The 27,309-nt window shown below is 35.8% G+C and overlaps 1 protein-coding gene across 3 annotated transcripts in view; it reads left to right on the forward strand.

The window, feature by feature from the left end:
• JAK2 (Janus kinase 2) overlaps positions 1-27,309 on the forward strand; it is a 162,809-nt gene that overhangs the window by 68,168 nt on the left and 67,332 nt on the right. For all 3 annotated transcript variants that reach the window (XM_060014695.1, XM_060014696.1, XM_060014693.1), the window contains exon 4: positions 21,079-21,202. In XM_060014695.1, the coding sequence (XP_059870678.1) occupies positions 21,079-21,202 (124 nt within the window). The remainder of the gene's footprint in view (positions 1-21,078; positions 21,203-27,309) is intronic.

The following is a 27,309-nucleotide window of genomic DNA, read 5'->3' on the forward strand; positions in this document are numbered from 1 at the left end:
TCAATGGATATTTAGGTTGCTTCCATGTATTAGCTATTGTAAATAGTGCTGCAGTGAATATTGAAGTGCATGTATCCTTTCAAACCATGTTTTTCTCTGGATATACGCCCAAGAGTGGGATTGCTGGCTCATATGGTAGCTCTATTTTTAGATTTTTAGGGAGCCTCCAAAATGTTCTCCATAGTGGCTGTACCAATTTACAGTCCCACTGTTGTTTGCACAACAGTGCAAAAGAGTTCCCTTTTCTCCACACCCTCTCCAGCATTTATGGTTTATAGATTTTTTGATGATGGACATTCTGACTGGTGTGAGGTGATACCTTGTAGATTTGATTTGTATTTCTCTAATAATGAGCAATGTTGAGCACCTTTTCATGTGCCTCTTGGCCATCTATATGTCTTCTTTGGAGAAATGTCTATTCAGGTTTTCTGTCCATATTTTGATTGGGTTGTTTGCTTTTTTGATATGCATGAGGTGTTTGTAAATATTGGAGACTAATCCTTTGTCAGTCACATGGTTTGTAAATATTTTCTCCCATTCTGTGGGTTGTCTTTTCGTTTTGATTATGGTTTGTTTTGCTGTGCAAAAGCTTTGAAGTTTCATTAGGTCCCATTTGTTTATTTTTGTTTTTATTTCCATTTCTGGAGGAGGTGGGTCAAAAAGGATCTTGCTGTGATTTATGTCATAGAGTGTTCTGCCTATGTTTTCCTCTAAGAGTTTGATAGTGTCTGGCCTTACATTTAGGTCTTTAATCCATTTTGAGTTTATTTTTGTGTATGCTGTTAGGAAATGTTCTAATTTCATTCCTTTACGTGTAGCTGTCCAGTTTTCCCAGCACCACTTATTGAAGAGGCTGTCTTTTCTCCATTGTATATTCTTGCCTCCTTTATCAAAGATAAGGTGATATGTGCGTGGATTTATCTCTGGGCTTTCTGTCCTGCTTCCTTGATCTATATTTCTGTTTTTGTACCAGTACCATACTATCTTGATTACTGTAGCTTTGTAGTAGAGTCTGAAGTCCAGGAGCCTGATTCCTTGAGCTCCATTTTTCTTTCTCAAGATTGCTTTGGCTATTAGGGGTCTTTTGTGTTTCCATACAAATTGTGAAATTTTTTGTTCTAGTTCTGTGACAAACGCCATTGGTAATTTGATAGGGATTGCATTGAATCTGTAGCTTGCCTTGGGTAGTATAGTCATTTTGATAATATTGATGGTTCCAGTCCAAGAACGTGTTATATCTTTCCATCTGCTTGTATCATCATCAATTTCTTTCATCAGCATCTTAATAGTTTTTAGAGTACAGGTCCTTTGTCTCCTTAGGTAGGTTTATTCTTAGGTATTTTATTCTTTTTGGTGTGATGGTAGATGGGATTGTTTCTTGAATTTCTCTTCCTGATCTTTCGTTGTTAGTGTATAGAATGCAACAGATTGCTATGTGTTAATTTTGTATCCTGCAACTTTACTGAATTCATTGATGAGCTCTAGTAGTTTTCTGGTAGCATCTTTAGGATTTTCCATGTATAGTATCATGTCATCTGCAAACAGTGACAGTTTTACTTCTTTTCCAACTTGGATTCCTTTTATTTCTTTTTCTTATCTCATTGCTGTGGCTAGGACTTCCAAAACTATGTTGAATAAAGGTGGTGAGAGTGGACATCCTTGTTTTGTTCCTGATCTTATAGGAAATGCTTTCAGGTTTTCACCATTGAGTATGATATTAGCTGTAGGTTTCTCATATATGGCCTTTATTATGTTGAGGTAGGTTCCTTACATGCCCGCTTTCCAGAGAGTTTTTTTATCATAAATGGGTATTGAGTCAAAAGCTTTTCTGTATCTATTGGGATTATCATATAGTTTTTATTCTTCAATTCTTTGATGTGGTGATTCACACTGATTGATTTGCGGACATTGAAAAATCTCTGCATTCCTTGGGTAAATCCCACTTTGGTCATGGTGTATGATCTTTTTAATGTATTGTCGGATTCGAATTGGTAGTATTTTGTTGAGGCTTTTTGCGTCTATGTTTATCAGTGATATTGGCGTGTAATTTTCTTTTTTTGTGGTATCTTTGTCTGGTTTTGGTATCATGGTAATGGTGGCCTCATAGAATGAGTTTGAGAGTGTTCCTTCCTCTGCAGTTTTTTGGAATAGTTGCAAAAGTTTAGGTGTTAACTCTTCTGTAGATGTTTGATAGAATATGCTTGTGAAGCCATCTGGTCCTGGACTTTATTAGTTGGGAGTTTTTAAATCACATTTTCAATTTCAGTACTTCTGATCCATCTGTTCATATTTTCTATTTCTTCCTGGTTTAGTTTTGGGAAATTGTACCTTTTTAAGAATTTGTCCATTTCTTCCAGGTTGTCCATTTTATTGGCGTATAGTTGCATGTAGCAGTCTCTTATGATCCTTTGTATTTCTGTGATGTCCATTGTAACTTCTTTTTCATTTTTAATTTTATTGGTTTGAGCCCTCTCCCCCTTTTTCTTGATGAGTCTGGCTAAAGGTTTATCAATTTTATTTAACTTTTCAAAGAACCAACCTTTAATTTCATTGATCTTTTCTTTTTTCTTAGTTTCTATTTCATTTCTTTCTGCTCTGATCTTTATGATTTCTTTCATTCTACTAATTTTGGGTTTTGTTTGTTCTTTTTGCTTTAGGTGTAAGGTTAGGTTTTTCATTTGAGATTTTTTCTTGTTTCCTGAGGTAAGATTGTATTGCTATAAACTTCCCTCTTAGAACTGCTTTTGCTGTGTCCCGTAGGTTTTGGATTGTCGTGCTTTTGTTTCCATTTGTCTGTAGGTATTTTTTGATTTCCTCTTTGATTTCTTCAGTGATCTGTTGGTTGTTTAGTAGCATATTGTTTAGCTTCCACGTGTTTCCGTTTTTTACAGTTTTTTTGATCTCCTAGTTAATTTCTAATCTCATAGCATTGTGGTCGGAAAAGATGCTTGATATGATTTCAGGGTTCTTAAATTTACTGAGGCTGGCTTTGTGGCACAGCATGTGTTCACTCCTGGAGAATGTTCCATGTGCACTTGAGAAGAATGTGTATTCTGCAGCTTTTGGATGGAACGCTCTATAAAAATTAAATACATCTGGTCTAATGTGTTATTTAAGTCATGTGTTTCCTAATTGATTTTCTGTCTGGATGATCTGTTCATTGATGAAAGTGGAGTGTTCAAGTCCCCCACTATTATTTTGTTACTGTTGATTTCTCCCTTTATGGCTGTTAGTACTTACCTCCTTTATAGAGGTGCTCCTGTGTTGGATACGTATATATTTACAATTGTTATATCCTCTTTTTGGATTGACCCCTTGATCATTATGTAGTGTCCTTCTTTGTCTCTTGTAACAGTCTTTATTTTAATGTCTATTTTGTCTGATACGAGTATTGCTACTCCAGCTTTCTTTTGATTTCCATGTGCATGGAATACCTTTTTCCATTCCCTCAGTTTCAGTCTGTATGTGTTCCTAGATCTGAAGTGGACCTCTTGTAGTCAGCATATATACGAGTCTAGTTTTTGTATCCATTCAGCCAGTCTGTGTCTTCTGTTTGGAGCATTTAATTTGTTTACATTTAAGATAATTATCAATATGTATATTCTTATTGCCATTTTGTTAATTGTTTTGGATTTATTTTTGTAGGTCTTTTTTCTTCCCTTACTCTTTTGTTCTCTTGAGATTTGATAACTAACTTTAGTGTTGTGTTTGGATTCCTTTCTCTTTTTTTTTTTACGTGTATCTATTGTAGATTTTCAGTTTACAGTGGCCATGAGGTTTTGATGTAGCAGTCTGTATATAAACAAAATTGTTATAAGTTGCTGATCTTTTAATTTCAAATGCATTTCCAGTATCCTGCAGTTGTGCTCTCCTCTTCTCACAACTGCTGGTTTTGATATCATATTTCTGTGTTGATGACTTCCTACCTTTACTGTATGTTTGCCTTTACTGGTGAGCTTTTCCATTTGTAATTTTCTTGTTTCTAGTTGTGGACTTTTCTTTTCAGCTTTGAAACGTTCCTTTAGCATTTGTTGCAGAGCTGTTCTGGTGGTGCTGAATTGTCTTAGCTTTTGCTTGTCTGTAAAGCTTTTGATTTCTCTGTCGAATCTGAAGGAGATCCTTGCTGGGTAGAGTATTCTTGGTTGTAGGTTCTTCCCTTTCATCACTTGAAATATATTGTGCCACTCCCTTCTGACCTGCAGAGTTTCTGCTGAGAAATCAGCTGATAACCTTATGGGAGTTTCTTTGTATGTTATTGGTTACTTTTCCCTTGTTGCTTTTAATATTTTTTCTTTGTCTTTAATATTTGTCAGTTTGATTACTGTGTGTCTCGGTGTGTTCCTCCTTGAATTAATCCCGTATGGGACTCTCTGTGCTTCCTTGAGTTGGGTGGCTGTCTACTTTCCCACGTTAGGAAGTTTTCAGCTATTACTCTTCAGATATTTTCTCAGGTCTTTTCTCTCTCTCTTCTCATTATGGGACCCCTATAATGTGAATGTTGGTGCTTTCAGTGTTATTCCGGAGGTCTCTGAGGCTGTCCTCATTTCTTTCATCCTTTTTACTTTATCCTGTTGTGAGGCAGTGATTTCCACCATTCTGTCTTCCAGCTCACTTATGCATTTTTCTGCCTTAGTTATTCTGCTATTGATTCCTTCAGGTGTATTTTTCATTTCAGTTATTGTGTTGTTGATCTGTTTGTTCTTTAGTTCTAGGTCTTTGTTAAACATTTCTTGTATCTTCTTGATCTGTGCTTCCATTCTTTTTCCAAGATCTTGGTTCGTCTTCACTATCATTACTCTGAATTCTTTTTCTGGTGGATTGCCTATGTCTACTTCATTTAGCTGTTCTTCTTGGGTCTTATCTTATTCCTTCATCTGGGACATATTCCCCTGCCATCTCATTTTGTCTAACTTTCTGTGATTGCAGTTTCTTTTTCACAGACTGCAGAATTGTAGTTATTGCTTCTGCTGTCTTCCCTCCGGTGGATGAGGGTGTGTAAGAGGCTTGTGGGAGGGACTGGTTCCTGTCCATTTGTGGGAGGGACTGGTTCCTGCCCATTGGTGGGTGGAACTGGGTCTTGTCCCTCTGGTGGTCAGGGCCATGCTCAGAAAGACTTTAAACCCTGTCTGGTGATGGGTGGTGCTGTGTTCCTGACCTGTTGATTGTTTGGTCTGAGGCATCCCAGCATTGGAGCCTTCAGGCTGTTGGGTGGGGCTAGGTCTTGGGGAGAAAATGGCAGCCTGCAGGAGGGCTCACATGGATGAGTACTCTCCAGAACTACTGCTGCCAGCGTCTCTGTCCCCGCAGTGAGCCACAGCCACCCCTTGCTCTGCAGGAGACCCTCCAGTACTAGCAGGTAAGTCTGGCCTGGTCTCTTAATGAGGTTACTGCTTTTTTCCCTGGCCCCTGGTATGCACGAGACCTTGTGTGCACCCTTTAAGAGTGGAATTTCTGTTTCCCCTAGTCAAACCCCACTGGCCTTCAAAGCCAGATTCTCTGGGGGCTCCTCCTCCCATTGCCTGACCCCCAGATTGGGGAGCCTGACATGGGGCCCAGGAGTTTCACTCCTGTGGGAGAACTTCTGTGGTATAATTATTTTCCAGTTTCTGGTTCGTGCACCTGGTGGGTATGGGATTTGCTTTTATTGCGATTGTGCCTCTCCTGTCGTCTTGTTGTGGCTTCTTCTTTGTCTTTAGATGGAGGGTATCTTTTTTGGTAGGATCCAGCGTTTTTTTGTCAATGATTGTTCAGCAGCTAGTTGTGATTTTAGTGTTTTCGTAAGAAGGGGTGAGTTCACGTCTTTCTCCTCCACCATTTTGAGACTTTCCCAGGAAGATTAATTTGGAAGAGGGTTCATCTTTAGGAAACTTCTTGCATGAATGGCTACCAGCAGAGAAGAGCTTTCTGCTCACCACACTCCTAGTTAGTACTGTAGCCAGGAATTCCAGCTGTAGCTATTTCTTGGAAATCACAGTGAGGCCGAAAGTCAGGGTCCTGAAGGATTGTTTGCTCCTGGAGTTATCCGACAACTAGCTTTGTTGATTGCAGTGTGTCTGGTATTAAGCTTTTGATTGTCTAGGTAGCCACTTGAAGGACATCCATTTCAAATAAACAAATTGCCAGCTATAGGACTAGATAAAGAGCCAGGCCACCCCACCCATGAAGTTCCTTTTTTTAAAGAGGTCTGACTTAGATAACTTAGATACTGACCATTTGACCTCTTGCTTTTCGCTTCTTGTGCTTTCATTCCTGCTTTATGTTTTAAATTCATCAATAAAAAGAAACCTGTGAAACCCTAGTCACCTCACTCTCAACCCCAGGAAAGACAGAACCCCGGGTTTGCATTCACTAGCTCTCTACCTGTGACCTTGCTGTGTGGCCAGGACTTGTGAATAATAAACGTTGTTTATTTTTCACAGTTCCCCGGTGGTTGTTGCTGAAGTACGTCTTGTAATCATAGTAAGATCCATAAAGGCTAGTCCAGCATCAGTATTGATTCTGGAAGGGGAAATGTCTGTGGGGGTTGCCTTAGTTCTGGGCGGGTCTTTAGGTACTTCTGGCCAGTAGCAACGTTATTGCTAGGCTGAGACTGACACAGAACAAGGTACTATGTTTATCTCTCTTTTAAAGTGAGGAAATTGACCAAATGACTTTTATTCTTTAATTTGATCTTAGAATTCCTTTTGGAAGTAGAGTTTTCAGGGCCCTAATCTTTTTTTTTTTGCGGTACGCGGGCTTCTCACTGCTGTGGCCTCTCCCGTTGCGGAGCAGAGGCTCCGGCTGCACGGGCCCAGCGGCCATGGCTCACGGGCCTAGCCGCTTTGCGGCATGTGGGATCTTCCCGGACTGGGGCACGAACCCGTGTCCCCTGCATCGGCAGGTGGACTCTCAACCACTGCGCCACCAGGGAAGCCCCTGGCCCTAATCTTAAATACTGAAAAATGTGACCAGTCAAGAGGTGGTTCAGGCATTCATTCAGCCAAGCCAACACCCATGGAGCCATCTAACCCTGAATCATACCAGTGGGTGTGAAGTAGTATCTCATGTTTATTTTTTGTAAAAGCTGTATTGATATGTAACTCAATATCATATATTTCAAGTAATACATTTCATATATTTTTGCAAAAGCTTTATTGATATATAATTCAATATCATACATTCCAAGTCATATATTTCACGTTTTAAATATGTACAATTCAGTAGTGTGTACTATCCTCACAGAGTTGTCCAACCATCACCATAATCAATTTTAGAACTTTTTCTTCTCCCCCAAGAAAACCCTGTGCTTATTGGGTATCACTTCCCAACTCTCCATCCCTCCCCAGTCTTAGGCAACCACTAAACTACTTTCTGTCTTAGTAAATTTGCCTTTCTGTCTCAATAAATTTGGATTATATAATATTTGGCCTTTTTTTACTGGCTTCTTAAACTCATATAATGTTTATAAGTTTCATTCATGTTGTATCATTTATCAGTACTTAATTCTTTCATGGCTGAATAATATTGTGTTGATATACTACATTGTGTTGTGTTGATATACTTCTTGTTTAACCACTGATCAGTTGATGGATATTTGGGCTGTTTCCAACTTTTGGCTATCATGAATAATGTTTCTGTGAACATTTGTGTACAAGTTTTTCTGTGGACGTATGACTTCATTTCTGTTGTGTATAAATCTAGGATTGCTGGGTCAAATGGTAATCTTTTTTTTTTTTTTTTTTTTTTTTGTGGTACATGGGCCTCTCACTGCCGTGGCCTCTCCCATTGCAGAGCACAGGCTCCGGATGTGCAGGCTCAGCATCCATGGCTACTCCGTGGCTTGATAGATCCCCTATCAAGTATATTATTTGGATATATTTTCTCCCATTTTTGTGCTTTGTCTTTTCATTATCTGGATCTGGATGGTGTCCTTTGAATCAAATATTTTTAATTTTAATGAGGCCCAGTTTATCAACTTTAGTTATTGTTGCTTGTGTTTTTATGTCATATCTAAGAATCCATTTACCAAATCTAAGGTCATGACAAATTCCCCTTGCATTTTCTTTTCTAGGAGTTTTACAATTTTTGCTTTGATTCATTTTGAGTTGATTTTTGCAGATGGTCTGAGGTAGGGATTCAGTGTTATTCTTTTGCATGGGAATATCCATTTATTACTGACTTATTCCATTTTGTGTAGTGTTTTTAAAGTTCATCCATGTTGTACCATATATTAGTATATCATTCTTCTATGGCTGAATAATATCAAATACATGGTACAACATGGATGAACCTTACAAAAATTGTGTGAGGTGTAAGATGCGAGTAACAAATAAATGTTTACATGTAGATCACAGCACTCTTTGATGAAGAGACTTTGATTTCCTCACTCAGTAGTCTCAGATCACTTGGCAAAATCTCGTTGGTCCATAGACAAATTGGCTTATCTCTGGATTTTCAGTTCTATTCCATTGGGCTGTATTTCTCTCCTACTGCCAGTACCACACTGTTTGGATCATTATAGCTTTGTAGTAAGTTTTTTTTTTTTTGCCCATTTTTGGATTGGGTAGTTTGTTTTTTTTGATCTTGAGCTGCATGAGCTGCTTGTATATTTTGGAAATTAATCCTTTGTCAGTTGCTTCATTTGCAAATATTTTGTCCCATTCTGAGGGCTGTCTTTTTGTCTTGTTTATGGTTTCCTTTGCTGTGCAAAAGCTTTTAAGTTTCATTATGTCCCATTTGTTTATTTTTATTTCCATTTCTCTAGGAGGTGGGTCAGAAAGGATCTTGCTGTGATTTATGTCATAGAGTGTTCTGCCTGTGTCTTCCTCTAAGAGTTTTAAAGTGTCTGGCCTTACATTTAGGTCTCTAATTCATTTTGAGTTTATTTTTGTGTATGGTGTTAGGAAGTGTTCTAATTTCATTCTTTTACATGTAGCTGTCCAGTTTTCCCAGCACCACTTATTGAAGAGGCTTTCTTTTTTCCATTGTATATTCTTAGCTCCTTTATCAAAAATAAGGTAACCGTATGTGCGTGGGTTTATCTCTGGGCTTTCTATACTGTTCCATTGATCTATATGTCTGTTTTTGTGCCCGTACCATACTGTCTTGATTACTGTAGCTTTGTAGTGTAGTCTGAAGTCCAGGCGCCTGATTCCTCGAGTTCCGTTTTTTTTTCTCAAGATTGTTTTGGCTATTGGGGGTCTTTTTTGTTTCCATACAAATTGTGAAATTTTTTGTTCTAGTTCTGTGACAAATGCCATTGGTAATTTGATAAGGATTGCATTGAATCTGTAGATTGCTTTGGATAGTTTAGCTATTTTCACAATGTTGATTCTTCAAATCCAAGAACACGGTGTATCTCTCTGTTTGTATCATCTTTAATTTCTTTCATCACCATCTTAATACTTTTCAGAGTACAGGTCTTTCATCTCTTTAGGTGTGTTTATTCAGAGTACAGGTCTTTCATCTCTTTAGGTGTGTTTAATGTTTTTGATGCAGTGGTAGATGGAATTGTTTCTTGAATTTCTCTTTCTGACCTTTTGTTTTTAGTGTATAGAAATGCAACCGATTGCTGTGTGTTGTTGTTTGTTTTTTTGTGTGTGTGGTACGCGGGCCTCTCACTGCTGTGGCCTCTCCCATTGCAGAGCACAGGCTCCGGATGTGCACGGTCAGCAGCCATGGTTCACGGGCCCAGCCGCTGTGCGGCATGTGGGATCTTCCCGGACCAGGGCACAAACCCGTGCCCCCTGCATCAGCAGGCGGACTTTCAACCACTGCGCCACCAGGGAGGCCCTGTGTGTTAATTTTGTATCCTGCAACTTTACCGAATTCATTCATTAGCTCTAGTAGTTTTCTGGTATCATCTTTAGGATCCTCTATAGTATCATGTCATCTGCAAACAGTGACAGCTTTACTTCTTTTCTGATTTGGATTCCTTTTATATCTTTTTCTTCTCTGATGGCTGTGGCTAAGACTTCCAAAACTATGTTGAATAATAGTGGTGAGAGTGGACATCCTTATCTTCTTCCTGATTTTAGAGGAAATGGATTCAGTTTTTCACCATTGAGAACAATGTTGGCTGTGGATTTGTCATATATGGCCTTTATTATGTTGAGGGAAGTTCCCTCTATGCCTACTGTCTGGAGAGTTTTTATCATAAATGGGTGTTGAATTTTACTGAAAGCTTTTTCTGCATCTATTGAGATTATCATGTGGTTTTTATCCTTCAGTTTTTTAATATGGTGTATCACATTGGTTGATTTGTGTATATTGAAGAATTTGGAATAAACCCCACTTGATCATGGTGTATGATCCTTTTAATGTGTTCTTGGATTCTGTTTGCTAGTATTTTGTTGAGGATTTTTGCATCTATGTTCATCAGTGATATTGGCCTGTAGTTTGCTTTTTTGTGACATCTTTGTCTGGTTTTGGTATCAGGATGATGATGGCCTCATAGAATGAGTTTGAGAGTGTTCCTTCTGCTATATTTTGGAAGAGTTTGAGAAGGATAGGTGTAAGCTCTTCTCTAAATGTTTGATAGAATTCACCCGCATGTGAAGCCATCTGGTCCTGAGCTTTTGTTTGTTGGAAGATTTTTAATCACAGTTTCAATTTCAGTGCTTGTGATTGGTCTGTTCATATTTTTTATTTCTTCCTGATTCAGTCTTGGCAGGTTGTGCATTTCTAAGAATTTGTCCATTCCTTCCAGATTGTTCGTTTTATTGGCATAGAGTTGCTTGTAGTAATCTCTCATGATCTTTTTTATTTCTGCAGTGTCAGTTGTTACTTCTCCTTTTTCATTTTTAATTCTAGTGATTTGAGTCTTCTCCCTTTTTTTCTTGATGAGTCTGGGTAATGGTTTAGAAATTTTGTTTATCTTCTCAGAGAACAAGTTTTTAGTTTTATTGATCTTTGCTATTGTTTCGTTCATTTATTTTCCATTTATTTCTGATCTGATCTTTATGATTTCATTCCTTCTGATAACTTTGGGGTTTTTTAGTTCTTTTTCTCTAATTGCTTTAGGTGTAAGGTTAGGTTGTTTATTTGAGATTTTTCTTTTTTCTTGAGGGAGGATTGTATTGCTATAAACTTCCCTCTTAGAACTGCTTTTGCTGCATTGCATAGATTTTGGGTCGTCGTGTTTTCATTGTCATTTGTTTCTAGGTATTTTTTAATTTCCTCTTTGATTTCTTCAGTGATCTCTTGGTTTTTTAGTAGCGTATTGTTTGGCCTCCATGTGTTTGTATTTTGTACAGTTTTTTTCCTGTAGTTAATATCTAGTTTCATAGTGTTGTGCTCAGAAAAGATACTTGATACCATTTCAGTTTTCTTAAATTTACCAAGGCTTGACTTGTGACCCAAGATATGATCTATCCTGGAGAATGTTGCATGAGCACTTGAGAAAAAAGTGTATTCTGTTGTTTCTGGATGGAATGTTGTCCTCTAAATATGAAGTCCATCTTGTTTAATGTATCATTTAAAGCTTGTGTTTCCTTGTTTACATTTTGGATGATCTGTCCATTGGTGAATGTGGGGTGTTAAGTCCCCTGCTATGAATGTGTTACTGTGCATTTCCCCTTTTATGGCTGTTAGCATTTGCCTTATGTATTGAGGTGCTCCTATGTTGAGTGCATAAATATTTACAATTGTTATATCTTCTTCTTAGATTGCCCCCTTGATCATTCTGTAGTGTCCTTCTTTGTCTCTTGTAATAGTTTTTATTTTAAAGTCTATTTTGTCTGGTATGAGAACTGCTACTCCAGCTTTCTTTTGATTTCCATTTGCATGGAATGTCTTTTTCCATCCCCTCACTTTCTATCTGTATATGTCCCTACGTCTGAAGTGGGTCTCCTGTAGACAGCATCTATACAGGTCTTGGTTTTGTATCCATTCAGCCAGTCTATCTTTTAGATGGAGCATTTAATCCATTTATATTTAAGGTAATTATTGATATGTATGTTCCTATTACCATTTTCTTAATTGTTTTGGTTTTGTTATTGTAGGTCTTTTCCTTCTCTTGTGTTTCCTGCCTAGAGAAGTTCCTTTAGCATTTGTTGTAAAGCTGGTTTGGTGGTGCTGGATTCTCTTAGCTTTTGCCTGTCTGTAAAGGTTTTTATTTCTCCGTCAAATCTGAATGAGATTCTTGCTGGTTAGAGTAATCTTGGTTGTAGGTTTTTCCCTTTCATCACTTTATATATGTTCTGCCATTACCTTCTGGCTTGCAGGGTTTCTGCTGAAAGATCAGCTGTTAACCTTAGTGGAATTCCCTTGTATGTTATTTGTTGTTTTTCCCTTACTGCTTTTAATATTTTTCTTTGTATTTTATTTTTCATAGTTTGATTAATATGTGTCTTGGCGTGTTTCTCCTTGGATTTATCCTGTATGGGTCTCTCTGTGCTTCCTGGACTTGGTTAACTATTTCCTTTCCCATATTAGGGAAGTTTTCAGCTATAATCTCTTCAAATATTTTCTCAGTCCCTTTCTTTTTCTCTTCTTCTTCTGGGACCCCTATAAGTCAAATGTTGGTGTGTTTAATGTCATCCCAGAAGTCTCTGAGACTGTCCTCAATTATTTTCATTCTTTTTTCTTTATTCTGCTCTGCATTGGTTATTTCCACTATTTTATCTTCCAGGTTACTTATCCATTCTTCTGCCTCAGTTATTCTGCTATTGATTCCTTCTAGAGAATTTTTAATTTCATTTATTGTGCTGTTCATCATTCTCTGTTTTCTCTTTAGTTTTTCTAGGTCCTTGTTAAATGTTTATTGTATTTTCTCCATTGTATTTCCAAGATTTTGGATCATCTTTACTATCATTACTATGAATTCTTTTTGAGGTAGAGTGCTTATTACCTCATTTGTTTGGTCTGGTGGGTTTTAACCTTTCTGCTTCATCTGCTGCGTACTTCTGTCTTCTCATTTTGCTTAACTTACTGTGTTTGGGGTCTCCTCTTCGCAGGCTGCATGTTCATAGTTCCCATTGTTTTTGGTGTCTGCCCCCAGTGGGTAAGGTTTGTTCAGTGGCTTGTGTAGGCTTCCTGGTGACGGGACTGGTACCTGTGTTCTGGTGGGTGTGGCTGGATCTAGTCTTTCTGGTGGGCAGAGGTGTGTCTGGTGGTGTGTTTTGGCGTGCCTGTGAACTTATTATGATTTTAGGCAGCCTCTCTGCTAATGGGTGGGGTTGTGTTCCTGTCTTGCTAGTTGTTTGGCATGGGGCATCGAGCACTGGAGCTTGCTGGTTGTTGGGTGGAGCTGGGTCTTAGCATTGAGACAGAGATCTCTGGGAGCGCTCTTGCCAATTGATATTACTTGAGGCTGGGATGTCTCTGGTGGGCCTATGTCCTGAACTCAGCTCTTCCACCTCAGAGGCTCAGGCCTGACACCAGGCTGGGGCACCAAGACCATTTTGGGAACTCTGAGGTCTTCTGCCAGCCTTCACTAGGTGTTCTGTAGGAGTTGTTCCACATGTAGGTGTATGTTTGATGTACTTGTGGGGAGGAAGGTGATCTCATGTCTTACTCCTCCACCATCTTGAAGGTCCCCCTGATTCTTTTTTAATATAGGTGTTTACAGCTATAATTTTCCCTCTATCCTCTGGTTTTGCTGCATCCCAGAAGTTTTGATATGTTGTGTTTTTGTTTTCAGTCGTCTCAGTGCTTTTTTCAATTTCTTTGATCCATGGTTTCTTCAGGGTGTGTTACTTAATTTCCACATATTTGTGAATTGTCCAGTTTTCCTTCTGTTATGATTTCTACTTTCATTCCATTGTTATCAGAGAAGATATTTTGGATGATTTAATTCTTTTTAAATGTGTTGAGATTTTTTTTGTGACTTAACATATGGCCTACCCTGGGAAATATTCCATGTACACTTGAGAAAAAAATGTATGTTTTGCTATTTTGTGGTCGTGTTCTGAATATGTCTGTTACATGTAGTTGATTTATAGTAATATAAATCCTCTATTTCTGTATAGTTTTTCTGTCCTTTATTGGGAATGGGGTATTGAACTCTCCAACTGTTATTGTTGAACTGTCTGTTTCTCCTTTCAGTTTTCAATTTTTAGTCCATATATTTTGAGGCTCATTTGTTAGATATGTATATGTTTATAATTGCTGTATCTTCTTGAAGGATTGAGAATTTCATCAATACATAATGCTCTTCTTTTTCTTTTTTAACAGTTCTTGACTTAAAATCTATTTTGCCTGATATTAGTATAGCCATCCCAGCATTCTTTTGCCTGCTCTTTGCATGGGTTATCTTTTTCTGTGCTTTCCCTTTCAACTTAAAATGTCTTTAGATTTAAAATGAGTATCTGGTGGACAGCATATAGTTGGGTCATTTTCTATTTTTTAACCCATTCTACCAATCTCTGCCTTTAATTGGATAGTTGTATTCATTTATGTTTGTAGTAATTCCTGGTAATGAAGGCTACTTTCTGCTATTTTGCTCTGTCTTTTATATGTCTCAGATGTTTTTTACTCCTTGGTTCCTCCATTATTTCTTTCCTTTGTGTTTAATTTTTTTATTATAACATTTTGATTCCTTTCTCATTTTCCTTTCTGTGTATTTTTTAGTTATTTTCTTAGGGGTCACCCTAAGGATTTTAATTAATCTCTTGAAGTATGATAATCTATTTTTAATTAATACCACCTTAGCTTCAATAGTATGCAAAAACTGCTTACATACACCTCTGTCCCACCTCCTTTTTGTTGTTGTTTTACAAATTACATCCTTATATATTACATGCCCGTTAAGATAGATTTGTAATTATTGGTTTATGCATTTTTATATTAGAGCATTAAGGGTTAAAAGAGGAATTACCACTTAAAAATACAGTAATATTGGCTTTTGTATTTATATATAGATATCTTCATAACAGTTTTAAAATTTTTTCTCATGACTTTGAGTTACTGTCTGATATGTTATCATTTCCACCTGAAGAATACTTTTTAGCATTTCTTGTGGGGCAGGTCTATTAGCAGTGAACTCCCTCAGCTTTTGTTTATCTGAGAATGTCTTCATTTCTACTTCATCTTTAAAGGATTATTTTGCCAGATGTAAAAGTCTTGCTTGACATTTTTCCCTTTGAGCCCTTTAATTATATCATCCAGTTTCCTCATGACCTCAGTGGTTTTTGATGAGAAATTGGCTGTGAGTCTTACTGAGACTGCCTAATTGAGGATTCCTTGTATGTAATGAATCATTTGTCTCTTGCTGTTTTCCAGATTCTCTTTATCTTTGGCTTTCGGTAGTTTGATTTTAATGTGTCTCAGTGTGCATCACGTTGCATTTATCATCTTGGAACTCACTGAGCTTCTTAGATTTGTGGGATTTGTGGTTCTCATCAAACTTGGGGAGTTTGGAGCCATTATTTCTTCAGATATTCTTTCTGTCCTTTCCTCTACTTTCTCTCCCTCTGGAACTCCCATAATGTATCCTACAGGTGTGTTAGTTTTCTCCATTTTTTTTCCTTTCTATTTTCTTTTTCCCCCCTGCTCTTCAGAGTAGGTAGTTTCAATTGACTTGAATCAGAATCAGTTAGCTGATTCTTCTGTTTAAACATGCTTTTGAACCCCTCTAGTGAATTTTCAGTTTCAGTTATTGTAGTTCTTTGCTCCAGATTTTCTCTTTTTATACTGTTCATGTCTTAGTTGATTACATCCTTCTCCTGGTTTCCTTCAGTTCTTTGTCCATGGTTTCCTTTAGCATTTTTGAGCACGTTGAAGGTAGCAAATTAAAGTCATTTTCTAGTAAAACCTACGTCTCTGTTCCTCAAGGTAGTTTCTCTTAATTTCTTCTGTGTATGGGAATTCTTTCCTCTTTCTTTGCTTGCTTCATAATTTTTGATTGAATATTCAACAAGTTGGATCTTTCAAATCTATAATGTAGTAACTGGAAATTTGAGTCTTCTCTCTTCTGTGTTTTTTGTTGCTTGCTTTAGGTGGCAGTTGTTTGTTTACTGACTTTTTGAAACTCTATTTATAAAGTCTGTATTCTTTGTCATGTGTAGTTCTGAAGTCTCTGTTCCTTTAGCTTGTGGTCAGGTTTTATTATCAGAGATTTCTTTGAATTCCAAGAACCAAAAGAAAAGAAATGAGGACCAAAAACTCTCCCAGTCTTTGCAGATTGGCTCTCTGTTTGATCATTCCTTCAGTGTTTATTCAGTCTGTGTACAACTTTGCCTTAGCCTTTTCTTTCTGCTTGTGCTGAGACTGAAGATCAGCCTGAGGTGAAAGCTTTAAGGGTCTTCTCTTAACTGTCCTTCCTTGGGCATGAATATGGCTTTCCTCTTCTCCAGTATATAAAGGTGCTTTTCAATGCTTTAATTCCCCAAAGAAACTTTCTCCCCATCATTTTCTCTTTAGCTTTCAGCATGTCTGTTTTGGGCCTCAACTTTAGAACTTTTGCCCCAGGTGGCAGCACATTGGTCATTTGCCTTAAAACATTTTGGAGGAATTACCTCTATGAAGCTGCTTTTCTGCTCTGAGAAAGTTCCAAATTTGTTGAAACATAGGTATGTTCTTGCAACAGTTCTTCTGTCAGTTTCCAGTCAGGTCAAAAGAGACAAAAATCAGTTCCTTGAGATTAAGGTTGGCTCTCTTCACTCCAGAGCCATGAACCAGAGTTTCACATTGGGAATACCAGCTGCCATCTCTAAGCCCTTCATGAGCAGAGAGGAAAGTAGAAATGCTGCCAATTTTTCCTACCATTTTAAAATTGTCTTTTTCCTGACTCAACAATTGCTTGGTTGTTGCATATCTTTGACTGTTTTCCAGAGTTCTCATGAAGTTGATTCCGACAGTTTTTACTCAGTTTTTCTTGTTGCTGTATAGGGATATTCCATTTTCACTGATGTCACTCTTCCTTTACTTCTGTAATCATGGTTTATTCTAGTTCTTTGAACATATTTATAATGACTGCTTTGAAGATTTTGTTAAATCTCACATCTGGGTCTTCTCACAGGCAGTGTTTGTTGCCTTCCTTTTTTCTTGCCCAAGGATTAAACTTTCCTGTTTCTTTGCATATCTCATAATCTTTTTTGTTAAAAACTGGACATTTTAGGTAATATAGGAGATCTGGATTCTGATTCCTTTTGGGGATTTTAAAATTATCCATCTGTTACTGATTTTTTGTTTGTTTAATTTTCTATGGTCATAGTGTATACTCTGTATAATTTCAATCCTTTGAAATTTTTTGAGACTTTCATTGTTACTTAGGTTATCAACTGTCTTGTTTAATATTTCACATGCATTTAAAAATGGTGTGTATTCTGCACTTTCTAGGTGTAGTGTTCTCTAAATTTGAATTGGTTAGTTTTTAAACTTTATGTCTTTTATTTTTATTTTTTTGTCTTTTCTCAGTTTCTGAGAGATTTTGAATGTGTTTCTCCTTCTGGTTCTATGTTTTTTTGCTTCATGTATTTTGTAGCCATGTTATTAGTTGTACACACATTTAATATTATTATGTCTTCCTGTTGAACTGACCCTCTTATCACTGTGAAGTGTTCCTTTTTATCACAACTAATGCTTCTTCCTAAAGTTTATTTCATCTGATGCTAATGTTGACTCATCACGTTTGTTTTGGTTTGTGTTTGCGTCGTATATCATTTTCTTACTTTTTAGTTTCAGCCTATCTGTGTCTCTCATTTAAAGTATCTCTTGTAAATAACACAAAGTTTTTTTTTTATAATCCAGACTGATAGAGTATGCATTTTAATTGGCTCATTTACATTTATGTAATATAATCAGTAATTACTGATGTATTTGTGTTTAAATTTATTATCTTGTTTGTTTTCTGTTTGTCTTCATTTTCTACGTTTTTTAGGTTGATCAAGTATATTTCTTTTCTTTACTTTATCTCTTCTATTGGATTTTTTGTACTAGTTTTGGTATTTTTCTGTTGGTGGCTACCCTAGATATTCTAATGTACATTTTTGGCTTATTACAGTCTTAAACTAGTATGTTATTTTTCAAACAGTTCAAGAACTTTATAACAGTTTAACTCTGTTTACTTCTTTTCACATTTGGTGCTATTGATATAGTATATTTTACTTTTGTATACATCATAAACACACAGGGCACTTATATTATTATTGCTTTAAATAGTCATTGTTCTTTTATCTTTACCCTTTCCCAAGTTCTTCATTTTTCCTACAGTTCCATGCTTTCATCTGTCATCATTTTCCTTCAGTTTAAAGAACTCCTTTTAATATTTCTTTTATTGCAGATCTGCTGGTGACAAATTCCTTCAGCTCTTGTTTATCTTTACTCCTCTTGAACCTCTTGATAAATTTTTTACCTCTGTTAAAGGAAACCAGAGCCAAACAAAAGTTAAAGTGGTAAAGATGGACTTTATTTAAACAACTATTGTAGTAGGGGAAGCTACTCCAGTAGAGGAGTGGGCTTAATTCTAGACACAGTCTGAACAAGTGGGAATTTATAGCCAAGGAGCAAGTAGGGTGGGGGCATTGGTGAATGGAACATTACTAGAGGAGACATCAAAGTCTGGGAATATTTTTGGCTGAACCAACCTAACAGAGGATTCTTGCTGAGCAGGCCAAGGTGATCATCTACCACCTGGGGGATGGTAGGGGTGAAGAATTTGATCAGATATCAAAGGTGGCGAATTCTTGCTAAAAGGACTTAAGCAGGATTCCTACAAGGAAATACATGGTTGGGGCTTGTTAAGGAGAGGGTTCAGAGGAGCCTGACTAAAATTTGGTCAAGCGAAGAATCTTTGTCACCTCTCTGTACTTTTGTGTTTTCTTGTTGTCTTTACTGTCATTGCACTTAATTCCTTGAATTGTAATTCTCTAATGGCTTCTCTGTGTCATCTACTACATTGTGAGATCCTTAGAGTTAGTCACTATTTTCATTTTTGTATTTTCCATACCTATCTTATGCATATTATAGAATAGGGACTCTGTTAATATTAGTGTAATGATGACTATTCTTGGTCTAGAATGATACAGAATTGAATCACAATTCTGGTAATGGCTTGAAAAAGAAGAAACATTTGAACTAATTAATATTATTTTATTAATAAATAAAAATAAGAATAATTTGGACTTGGTGTGTAGGGAAAGAAATGGAGTTAAAAATGACTTTGAGGTTTCTTTGAGGTCCAACCTATTCAATATAATGTATATCTCAAACACAGTATCACTGCCTTTTCTTCCTTCCTAAGACAGTCCAATTAACATGAACTAGTAAGAAAAACATGAAATAAGTATTAATATATAATTGCCATTTTGGAATAAGGTAGTGTGACTGAACATGACTATAAGCACTGTCTTCTACTTTTTTTTTTTTTTTTTTTTTGCGGTACGTGGGCCTCTCACTGTTGTGGCCTTTCCCGTCATGGAGCACAGGCTCCGGACGCACGGGCTCAGCGGCCATGGCTCATGGGCCCAGCTGCTCCACGGCATGTGGGATCTTCCCGGACTGGGGCACGAACCCGTGTCCCCTGCATCGGCAGGCAGACTCCCAACCACTGAGCCACCAGGGAAGCCCTCTCCTCAACTTTTTAAGTGCTTAGATTGTTTCTTTAATAGTTATTTTTCTTTTGAAGTTTTAAAATTCTTGAATCCATTTTGTAAAGTAATGTAGATTTTCAAAAATTGTCCAGTTGTCTGCATTTTCAAATTTACTGCCAAAATTTATTCTAACACTTTTTGTCTTTATAACATACACTTGTAATTATACTTTAAAAAATTCTTAATGTTTATCTATGCCTCCTTTTTTTCTTTTTCTTGATCAGGCTGGACAAAGGCTTATTTATTTTGTTAGTAATTACAAATAATCAGATTTTATTTTGTTGATTCTCTTTATTGAATCTTTATTCTCTGTTAACTTCTACTCTATCATGTCCTTCTTTCATCTGTCTTTGGGATTAGTCTGTTGTTTTCTAATGTATTGAGTTAGATAATTTAGGTCATTATCTGTGATTTTCTAATATAAGCAGGTTAAAGCTACAGTTTTCCCTCTTGAATATCACTTTAGTTATATTCCATCATTTAATACATGGTATTGGTCATCATTCATTATAAGTGCTTTTTAATTTCTGTTATAATTTCTCCTATGACCTGTGAGATATTTAGAAGTATTTGTAAATTCAAAAATGATGCAAGGATACAGTTTCAAAGTTGTTACTGAATAATGTTTTTATATATAACTAATTGAAATTGTTACATATTTATGAGTAGACAGTTACGTTAATAACTTAAATAAAAAATTTAAATCTTCGTTGTCAGTGTGTCAGGTTGATGTCATTTTGCCTACAGTGGAAAAGAATGAAAACATCAGTAGAGTAAACATACTTTCTGTGAGGCTTATGTTTACAAATATATAGGATTAAAATTTTTTTCCTTAGTATTCATTTCTGATTTAATTGAAGTGTGATTAGAAAACATGGTATGTATGATCATTCTCTGGCATTTTTGGAGACTTGTTTTTAGTTTCCATATGATTGGTATTTATTTGTTTGGGTGAATGTACGTGTGAATGTTCTGTATGTGCTTGGAAATAATATGCGTTATTTAATTGTGTGACTTAGGTGTTCTGTATGTTTTTTTAAAAGTCCACTGTCCTTCAGCCTTTTGTTAATGTACCTCCTAAAATATCTTTGAAAACAATTCTTGCATTTTAAGTTGGTGTTTAAAGTATTTCATTGTAAGTTTAAATAGTGCAGAGGATATAATGACTGGTATATTGTGTAAAACTTGACATTTAAAAATAAAACTGTTTCACTGTTCTCTTTAAAGCATCTGATGACTCCTAAATATTTTAGTTATTTGGTACCCTCATGATTATTTAAAACACACGTAACTTTGTATCAACCTTACTGTACAGGACAACTAAAAAACTAGATAAAATATATTTTATAATGTGCTTGAAAGAATCGTAGCAATCAAATTTTAAAATATAGGGGAAAAATATATTTAATTAAGAATTCAGTTGTAAGTCGTGTTGAACGAGAAGATTTTGACTGCTACTGCATTTTGTGCTGATTTTAAGTGTTGTTACTTCAGCCCCATTGCAGATTATAGATGTTATGTAAATGTACTTCACTATCTAATAATTTTTTTTCTGCTTCTTTCCTAGGAGTCACACCTGTGTATCATAGTATGTTTGCTTTAATGAATGAAACAGAAAGGATCTGGTATCCACCCAACCACGTCTTCCATATAGATGAATCAACCAGGCACAATGTACTCTACAGAGTCAGGTACTTTCTCCAGTAAAGTGAATAATTAACTTAATAGTAAAAGGGCAAAGTGGGAGAAGTTATCAACCATATTTTTTAATTGCAAGGTCTTTAATATCAGAGACCAGAACCAATTAGCATCTAATCTTCTTCAATTAAGACTCTCTTTCCCCACTAGAGAAAGTGTTCATACATGTTCTTTAACTAGAATGCTCTGAGAATAAAGCTGTCCTGGTGAGATGCTACTTTACCACTTAAGATTATAGTTAAATTTTGAACAGGGCAAGAATGGCCTTTACTAGCAAAATCCTAAATGTTTGGAATATTGATAGTTTCCCAGGAAATTTGATGTTTTGTTCAATAATATGTAATCTCACATTTTTTCTTTTTAATAACTTTTTTTTTAAGTTGAAGTGAAGGAAAGATAAGATTTTGCCAATGATTATTTACAACCTCAAATTATAAGTTACTTTATTGGATAATCTTTGGTAATATGTAGTACCAATTTAGAGAAATCCAGAGGTACTTTTCCATTCAAAAGGATGAAACAAAGAAATAAGTTTGATCTCTGGTTCTTACTTATGAAATAGATCCATTCCATACAGAGTCAGTGTTGCATAGTAAAAAAGAAAATGGACTCATTCATGTTTTTAAAAAGAAAAGAAAAGGAGACCGTAATAAACTAAGACTTAAGAGAGGCATCCTTACCACGACAAAGGATATGTGCAAAAAACATGTGGCAAATAATATTCTTAAATGGTAAAATGTTAGAAGCATTCTCTTTAAAATCAGGAACAAGATGTATAGAAAACAAAGATAGCCGTGATCACTGCTTGTATATAGGATTTTGGTGGAGTTCCTCACCAGTAAAGTAAGATAGGAAAAATAAATAAAATATTTCATAATTGAGAACAAAGAAGCAAAAAGTCATTATTTGGGGATGATATGATTGTTAACATAGAAAATATGAACAAATCTACAGGCGTCAATAATAATCATTCATCAGAAGGCTAGATTTATGTGATCAGTATGTTAAAAAATTAACTATTTCCATACACCACAAACAAACAGAAAGAGGTCACTTAAAATAATGACTAATAACAACAAAAAACATAAGAGACCTAGAATTAAATCTATTCAAGTTATATAAGAGTTATGCAGATTTTAAGACTTTTCAATTTGTGTTATTTAAAGAAGCAGGTAATATGCATATGTTTCACAAGATATCAGTATCTGATTAAGAATATTTTCTTTATCACTTTCTATAATTACTGTACTTTCTGCAATCAGCAAGTAGTATATCTTTTTATTTTAAAATGTTTGTAGAGCAGTGGTCTGCAGTCTTTTTCTGTAAGAAGACAGATAGTAAATATTTTAGGCATTGCAGGCCATACTGTCTCTGTTGTAGTTATTCAAGTCTATTATTATAGTGTGAAAGCAACCATAGACAGTAAGTAAATGAATGACCATGACTGTGTTCCAGTAAAACTTTATAAAAATTGGTAGTGGACCAGATTGGGCCTGTGAGCCATAGTTTGCTGACCTCTTCTTAAGAATTAAAAAATATGTCCCGTATCAAATTCATGACTTTCTCGTATTTTTAAACTAAGGGGGCACATATCCATTGCTACCTATAATCAAAAGTTCCAAGGATAGTCTAACCAGAAACTACCCAAAAGGAGATTTTATATAATTAAAAAAAAAATTCCACCTGTCTTTTATTCAGAGGCTATTCTTCATTTCCTCTATTACATATTTATGGGTTATTTCAAAATCAACATAAAAGAGCAACAATTATAAAACTGTGTTGGAGGGCTTATAATGTATAAAGATGTAACTTTTATGACAAATATAGAATAAAGGGAATGGAACAGAGTTTCTGTATTTTATTGAAATTAAGTTGATATGAATAAGAACTAGATTGTTTAAGTTAAAATGTCTGTTGTAATCCTCTGGGAGACTCCGATGAAAATAACTCAAAAATATATAGTAAAAGATAAAACAAGAGACTTAATGTATGTAATACACTAGAAAATATCTATAGCAATAATGGAGGAATATATGAACAAAAAATTGAAAAAAAGCCTAATAGAAGCAAAATGACAGACATAATAAATACTTTATTAACAGTAATTACCTTAAATGTAAACGAATTAAACACTCAGGTCAAAAGGCAGAGATTGGAGGACTGAATTAGAAAAAAACATAAATTACATGCTGTCTATAAGAGGCACACTTTGCATTCAAAAACACAAATAACTTGAAAGCAAAGGGTTGAAAAAGATAAAACAGGCATTCAGTAACTGAAAGAGAGCTGGAGTAGCTGTATTAATATCAGACAAAATTGTCTTTAAGATATATATTGTTGCTAGAGACAGAGGAGGGACATTTTATAATTATCAAGGAGTTAATCTGTTAGGAAACATAATAACATTTGTTTAAAATTGTTATAAGTTGGATCCAACTACAGAGCTCCAAAATAAATGAAGCAGCAATGAAAGAATTAAAGGGAAAACTAGACAATTCAACAATAATAGTTGGAGACTTCAATACGTCACTTTCAGTAATGGACAGAACAACTAGACAGAAGATCAGCAAGGAAATAGAAGACTTGACCAACACTGTAAACCAGCTAGACATACATAAATAGAACACTGCACCCAACCACAGCACAATACACATTCTTTTCAAGTGCATATGGAATATTCTCCAGGATAGATCATATATTAGTCCACAAAATGAATCTCAATAAATTTACAAAGATTGAAGTCATACAAAGTATGTTCTCTGACCACAGTGGAATTAAATTAGGGATCATTAACAGAAGGAGATCTGGAAAATTCACAAATACATGGTAATTAACAACACATTTCTAAATAACTGAGGGGTCAGAGAAGAAATCACAAAGGAAAATGGAAAATACTTTGATATGACTGAAAATGAAAACGGATCATATCAAAACTTATGGTATGCAGCTAAAACAATGCTTAAAGGAAATTCATAGCTATAAGTGCCTATATTAAAAAAGAAAGAAGTTCTCAAAGCTATTAACATTCCACTTTAACAAAGTAGAAAAAGAAGAATATATTAAATTCAAATCAAGCTGAAGGAAATAATAAAGATCAGAGTAGAAATAAATGAAATAGAGAATAGGAGGACAACAGAGAAAATCAAGAAACCAAAAGCTGGTTCTTTGAAAAGATCAACAATATCAGTAAACCTTTAGCTAGACTGACCAAGATAAAAAGAGAGAAGCTTAAATTATTAAAATCAGGAATAAAAGAGGTAACATTACTGTGACCTTACAGAAATAAAAAGAATTATAAGGAACAACTGTATGCCAACAAACTACATAACCAAATGAAATGGACAAATGTTTAGAAAGACACAAACTGTAGAACTGACAAAGCAAGAAGTAGAATGTCTGAATAGACCTTAACAAGTAAAGAAATGGAATTCAATTAGTAATTTAAAAAAACTTTCCCAGGCTTCCCTGGTGGCGCAGTGGTTGAGAGTCCGCCTGCCGATGCAGGGGACATGGGTTCGTGCCCTGGTCCAGGAGGATCCCACATGCCGCGGAGCGGCTGGACCCGTGAGCCATGCCTGCTGAGCCTGCACGTCCGAAGCCTGTGCTCCGCAACGGGAGAGGCCACAACAGAGAGGGGCCTGCGTACCTCAAAAAAAAAAAAACAAAAAACTTTTCCACAAAGGAAAGCCCAGGCCCAAGTGGCTTTACTGGTAATTCTATTAAACTTTTAAGGAAGAGTTGATACTAGTTATTCACAAAAAGTGAAAAGGAGGGAACACTTCCTAATTCATTCTGTGAGTTCACCATTACCCTGATACCAAATCCAGACAGACATCTAAAAGAAAAGAAAGCTACAGACAAATATCCCTTATAAACATAGTTGTAAAAATCATCAAGAAAATACTAGCAAACAAAATTCAGCAATATATAAAAAGGATTAAATATTGACCAGGTGGACTTTACTCCAGGAAATACAAGGTTGCTTTAACATATGAAAATCAATCCATCTATATAATGTACCATATTAGTAGAATAAAGAATCAAATCTTATTATCATCTTAATAGAGACAGAGATAAACATTTGACAAAATCCAACATTCTATTGTGATCAAAATATTAAACATAATAAGGATGGAAGGGAACTTAGTCTGATAAAGGGCATCTGTGAAAAACCCAAAGCTAACCTTATGCTTGATAGTGAAAGGCTGAATGCTTTCTTCCAAAGATCAGGAACAAGACACAAATATCTGCTCTCACCACTTCTGTTTAACACTGTACCATAGATTCTAGCCAGGGAAAATAGGCAAGAGAAAGAAATACAGGGCATCTATATTGGAAAAGAAGTGGTAAAACTCTCTGTTCACAGATGATATGATCTAGTATATGAAAAATCCTAAGGAATTAAGAAACTGTTAGAACTAATAAATGAGCTCAGCCCAGTTACAGGATAGAAATACAAAATCAGTTGTATTTCTATATGCTAACAATTAGAGAAGAAATGTGAAATTAAGAAAATACCATTTACCATGGCATAAAAGAATACTTAGGTATAAACCTGACAAAAGAAGTGCACAGTTTGTGTACTGAGAAATATAAAATATTATTGAAAGAAATTAGAGAAACACCTAAATAAATGGAAAGATAATATAGGAAGACTTAATATTGTTAAGATGGCAATGTTCCCATAATTAATCTGTATATTCAATGCAATCTCCACTGAAATTCTAGCTATCTTTATTGCAGAAATTGAAAAATTTGTCATAAAATTCATAAAAAATCAAAGGGACTTGGAATAGCCCAAACAGTCTTGAAAAAGAAGAGTTAGAAGATTCACACTCATTTCAAAACTTCATCCACAACCACAGTAATCAAGACAGTGTGGTGCTGACTTAAGGTTAGATAATAGATTAATGGAGTAAAATTGAAAGTCCAAAAATAATCTCTCATACTATGGTAATAGACTTTAGACAAGGGTGCCAAGACAATTCATGGGGAAAGAATAGTCTTTTCAACAAATGGTGCTGGGACAACTGAATATCCACATGTAAAGTAATGAATTTAGACAACTCACACTGTTTACAAAAAGGTAACTTAAAATGGATCATAGACCTAAATCTAAGAGCTAAAACTGTAAATTCTTAGGAGAAAACAGGATCATGTGTTTGTGTACTTAAATTAGGCAGTGATTTCAATATGGCACCAAAAACCTAAGCAACAAAAGAAAAATAGGTTAATTGGGATTCATCAAAGTATATGTTTGTGCATCAAAGGATACTGACAAGAATGTGAAAAGACAACCTATAGAATGGAAGAAAATGTTTGTAAATTATATATCTGACAGATGTCTTATATCCAGAATATATAAAGAACTCTTACAGTTCAGTACAGTGACAACTAACACAATTAAAATAGGGGCAAAGTTTTGAATAGCCCTTTCTCTAAACAAAACATACAACTGATAAATAAGCATGTGAAAAGATACTCAAAATCTTTATTCATTAGAGAAATGTAAATCAAAACCACAATGGGATACCATTTTACCCACTAGGATGGCAAGCATTAAAAAGATGGACGATAACACATTGTTATAAATTTGTCAAATTAGGGATTTCCCTGGTGGTCCAGTGGTTAAGACTCCATGTTGCCAATGCAGGGGGCACGGGTTCAATCCCTGGTTGTGGAACTAAGATCCCACGTGCTGCGCGATGTGGCCAAAAGATTAAAAAAAAGAAATTGTCAAATTACCTCTTATTAAGTGGAACATAGGGTGCCAGATGGTGAGCCACATTTCAACAACAGACTACAAGAGGAATTGAAGTAGAAAAAAGTTCATTACTCACAGGTTCTTGAGGAAGTACCCACATGCCTTAAGGGGTCACATGGAGAGGTCAAGGCACAGTGCAGATAGAGAGAGTCAGGACCTGGAGCATGTGCCTTTATTAGGGTTTAAGTGTAGAGTGCCTTGAGGTTCCTGGACTAAGGCCAGACTGGTCAATTCAAAAGAGTTGGGTTTTGGTAAGCCACGTAGGGATCTTATTGAAGAGGTGCATAGGACTAGGCACTGGGAGGCAGGGATGAGTGTTGATCACAGAGGCTGTTG

The sequence above is a fragment of the Delphinus delphis genome, chromosome 6 (assembly GCF_949987515.2).
Source record: "Delphinus delphis chromosome 6, mDelDel1.2, whole genome shotgun sequence".
NCBI classification, from domain to species: domain Eukaryota; kingdom Metazoa; phylum Chordata; class Mammalia; order Artiodactyla; family Delphinidae; genus Delphinus; species Delphinus delphis.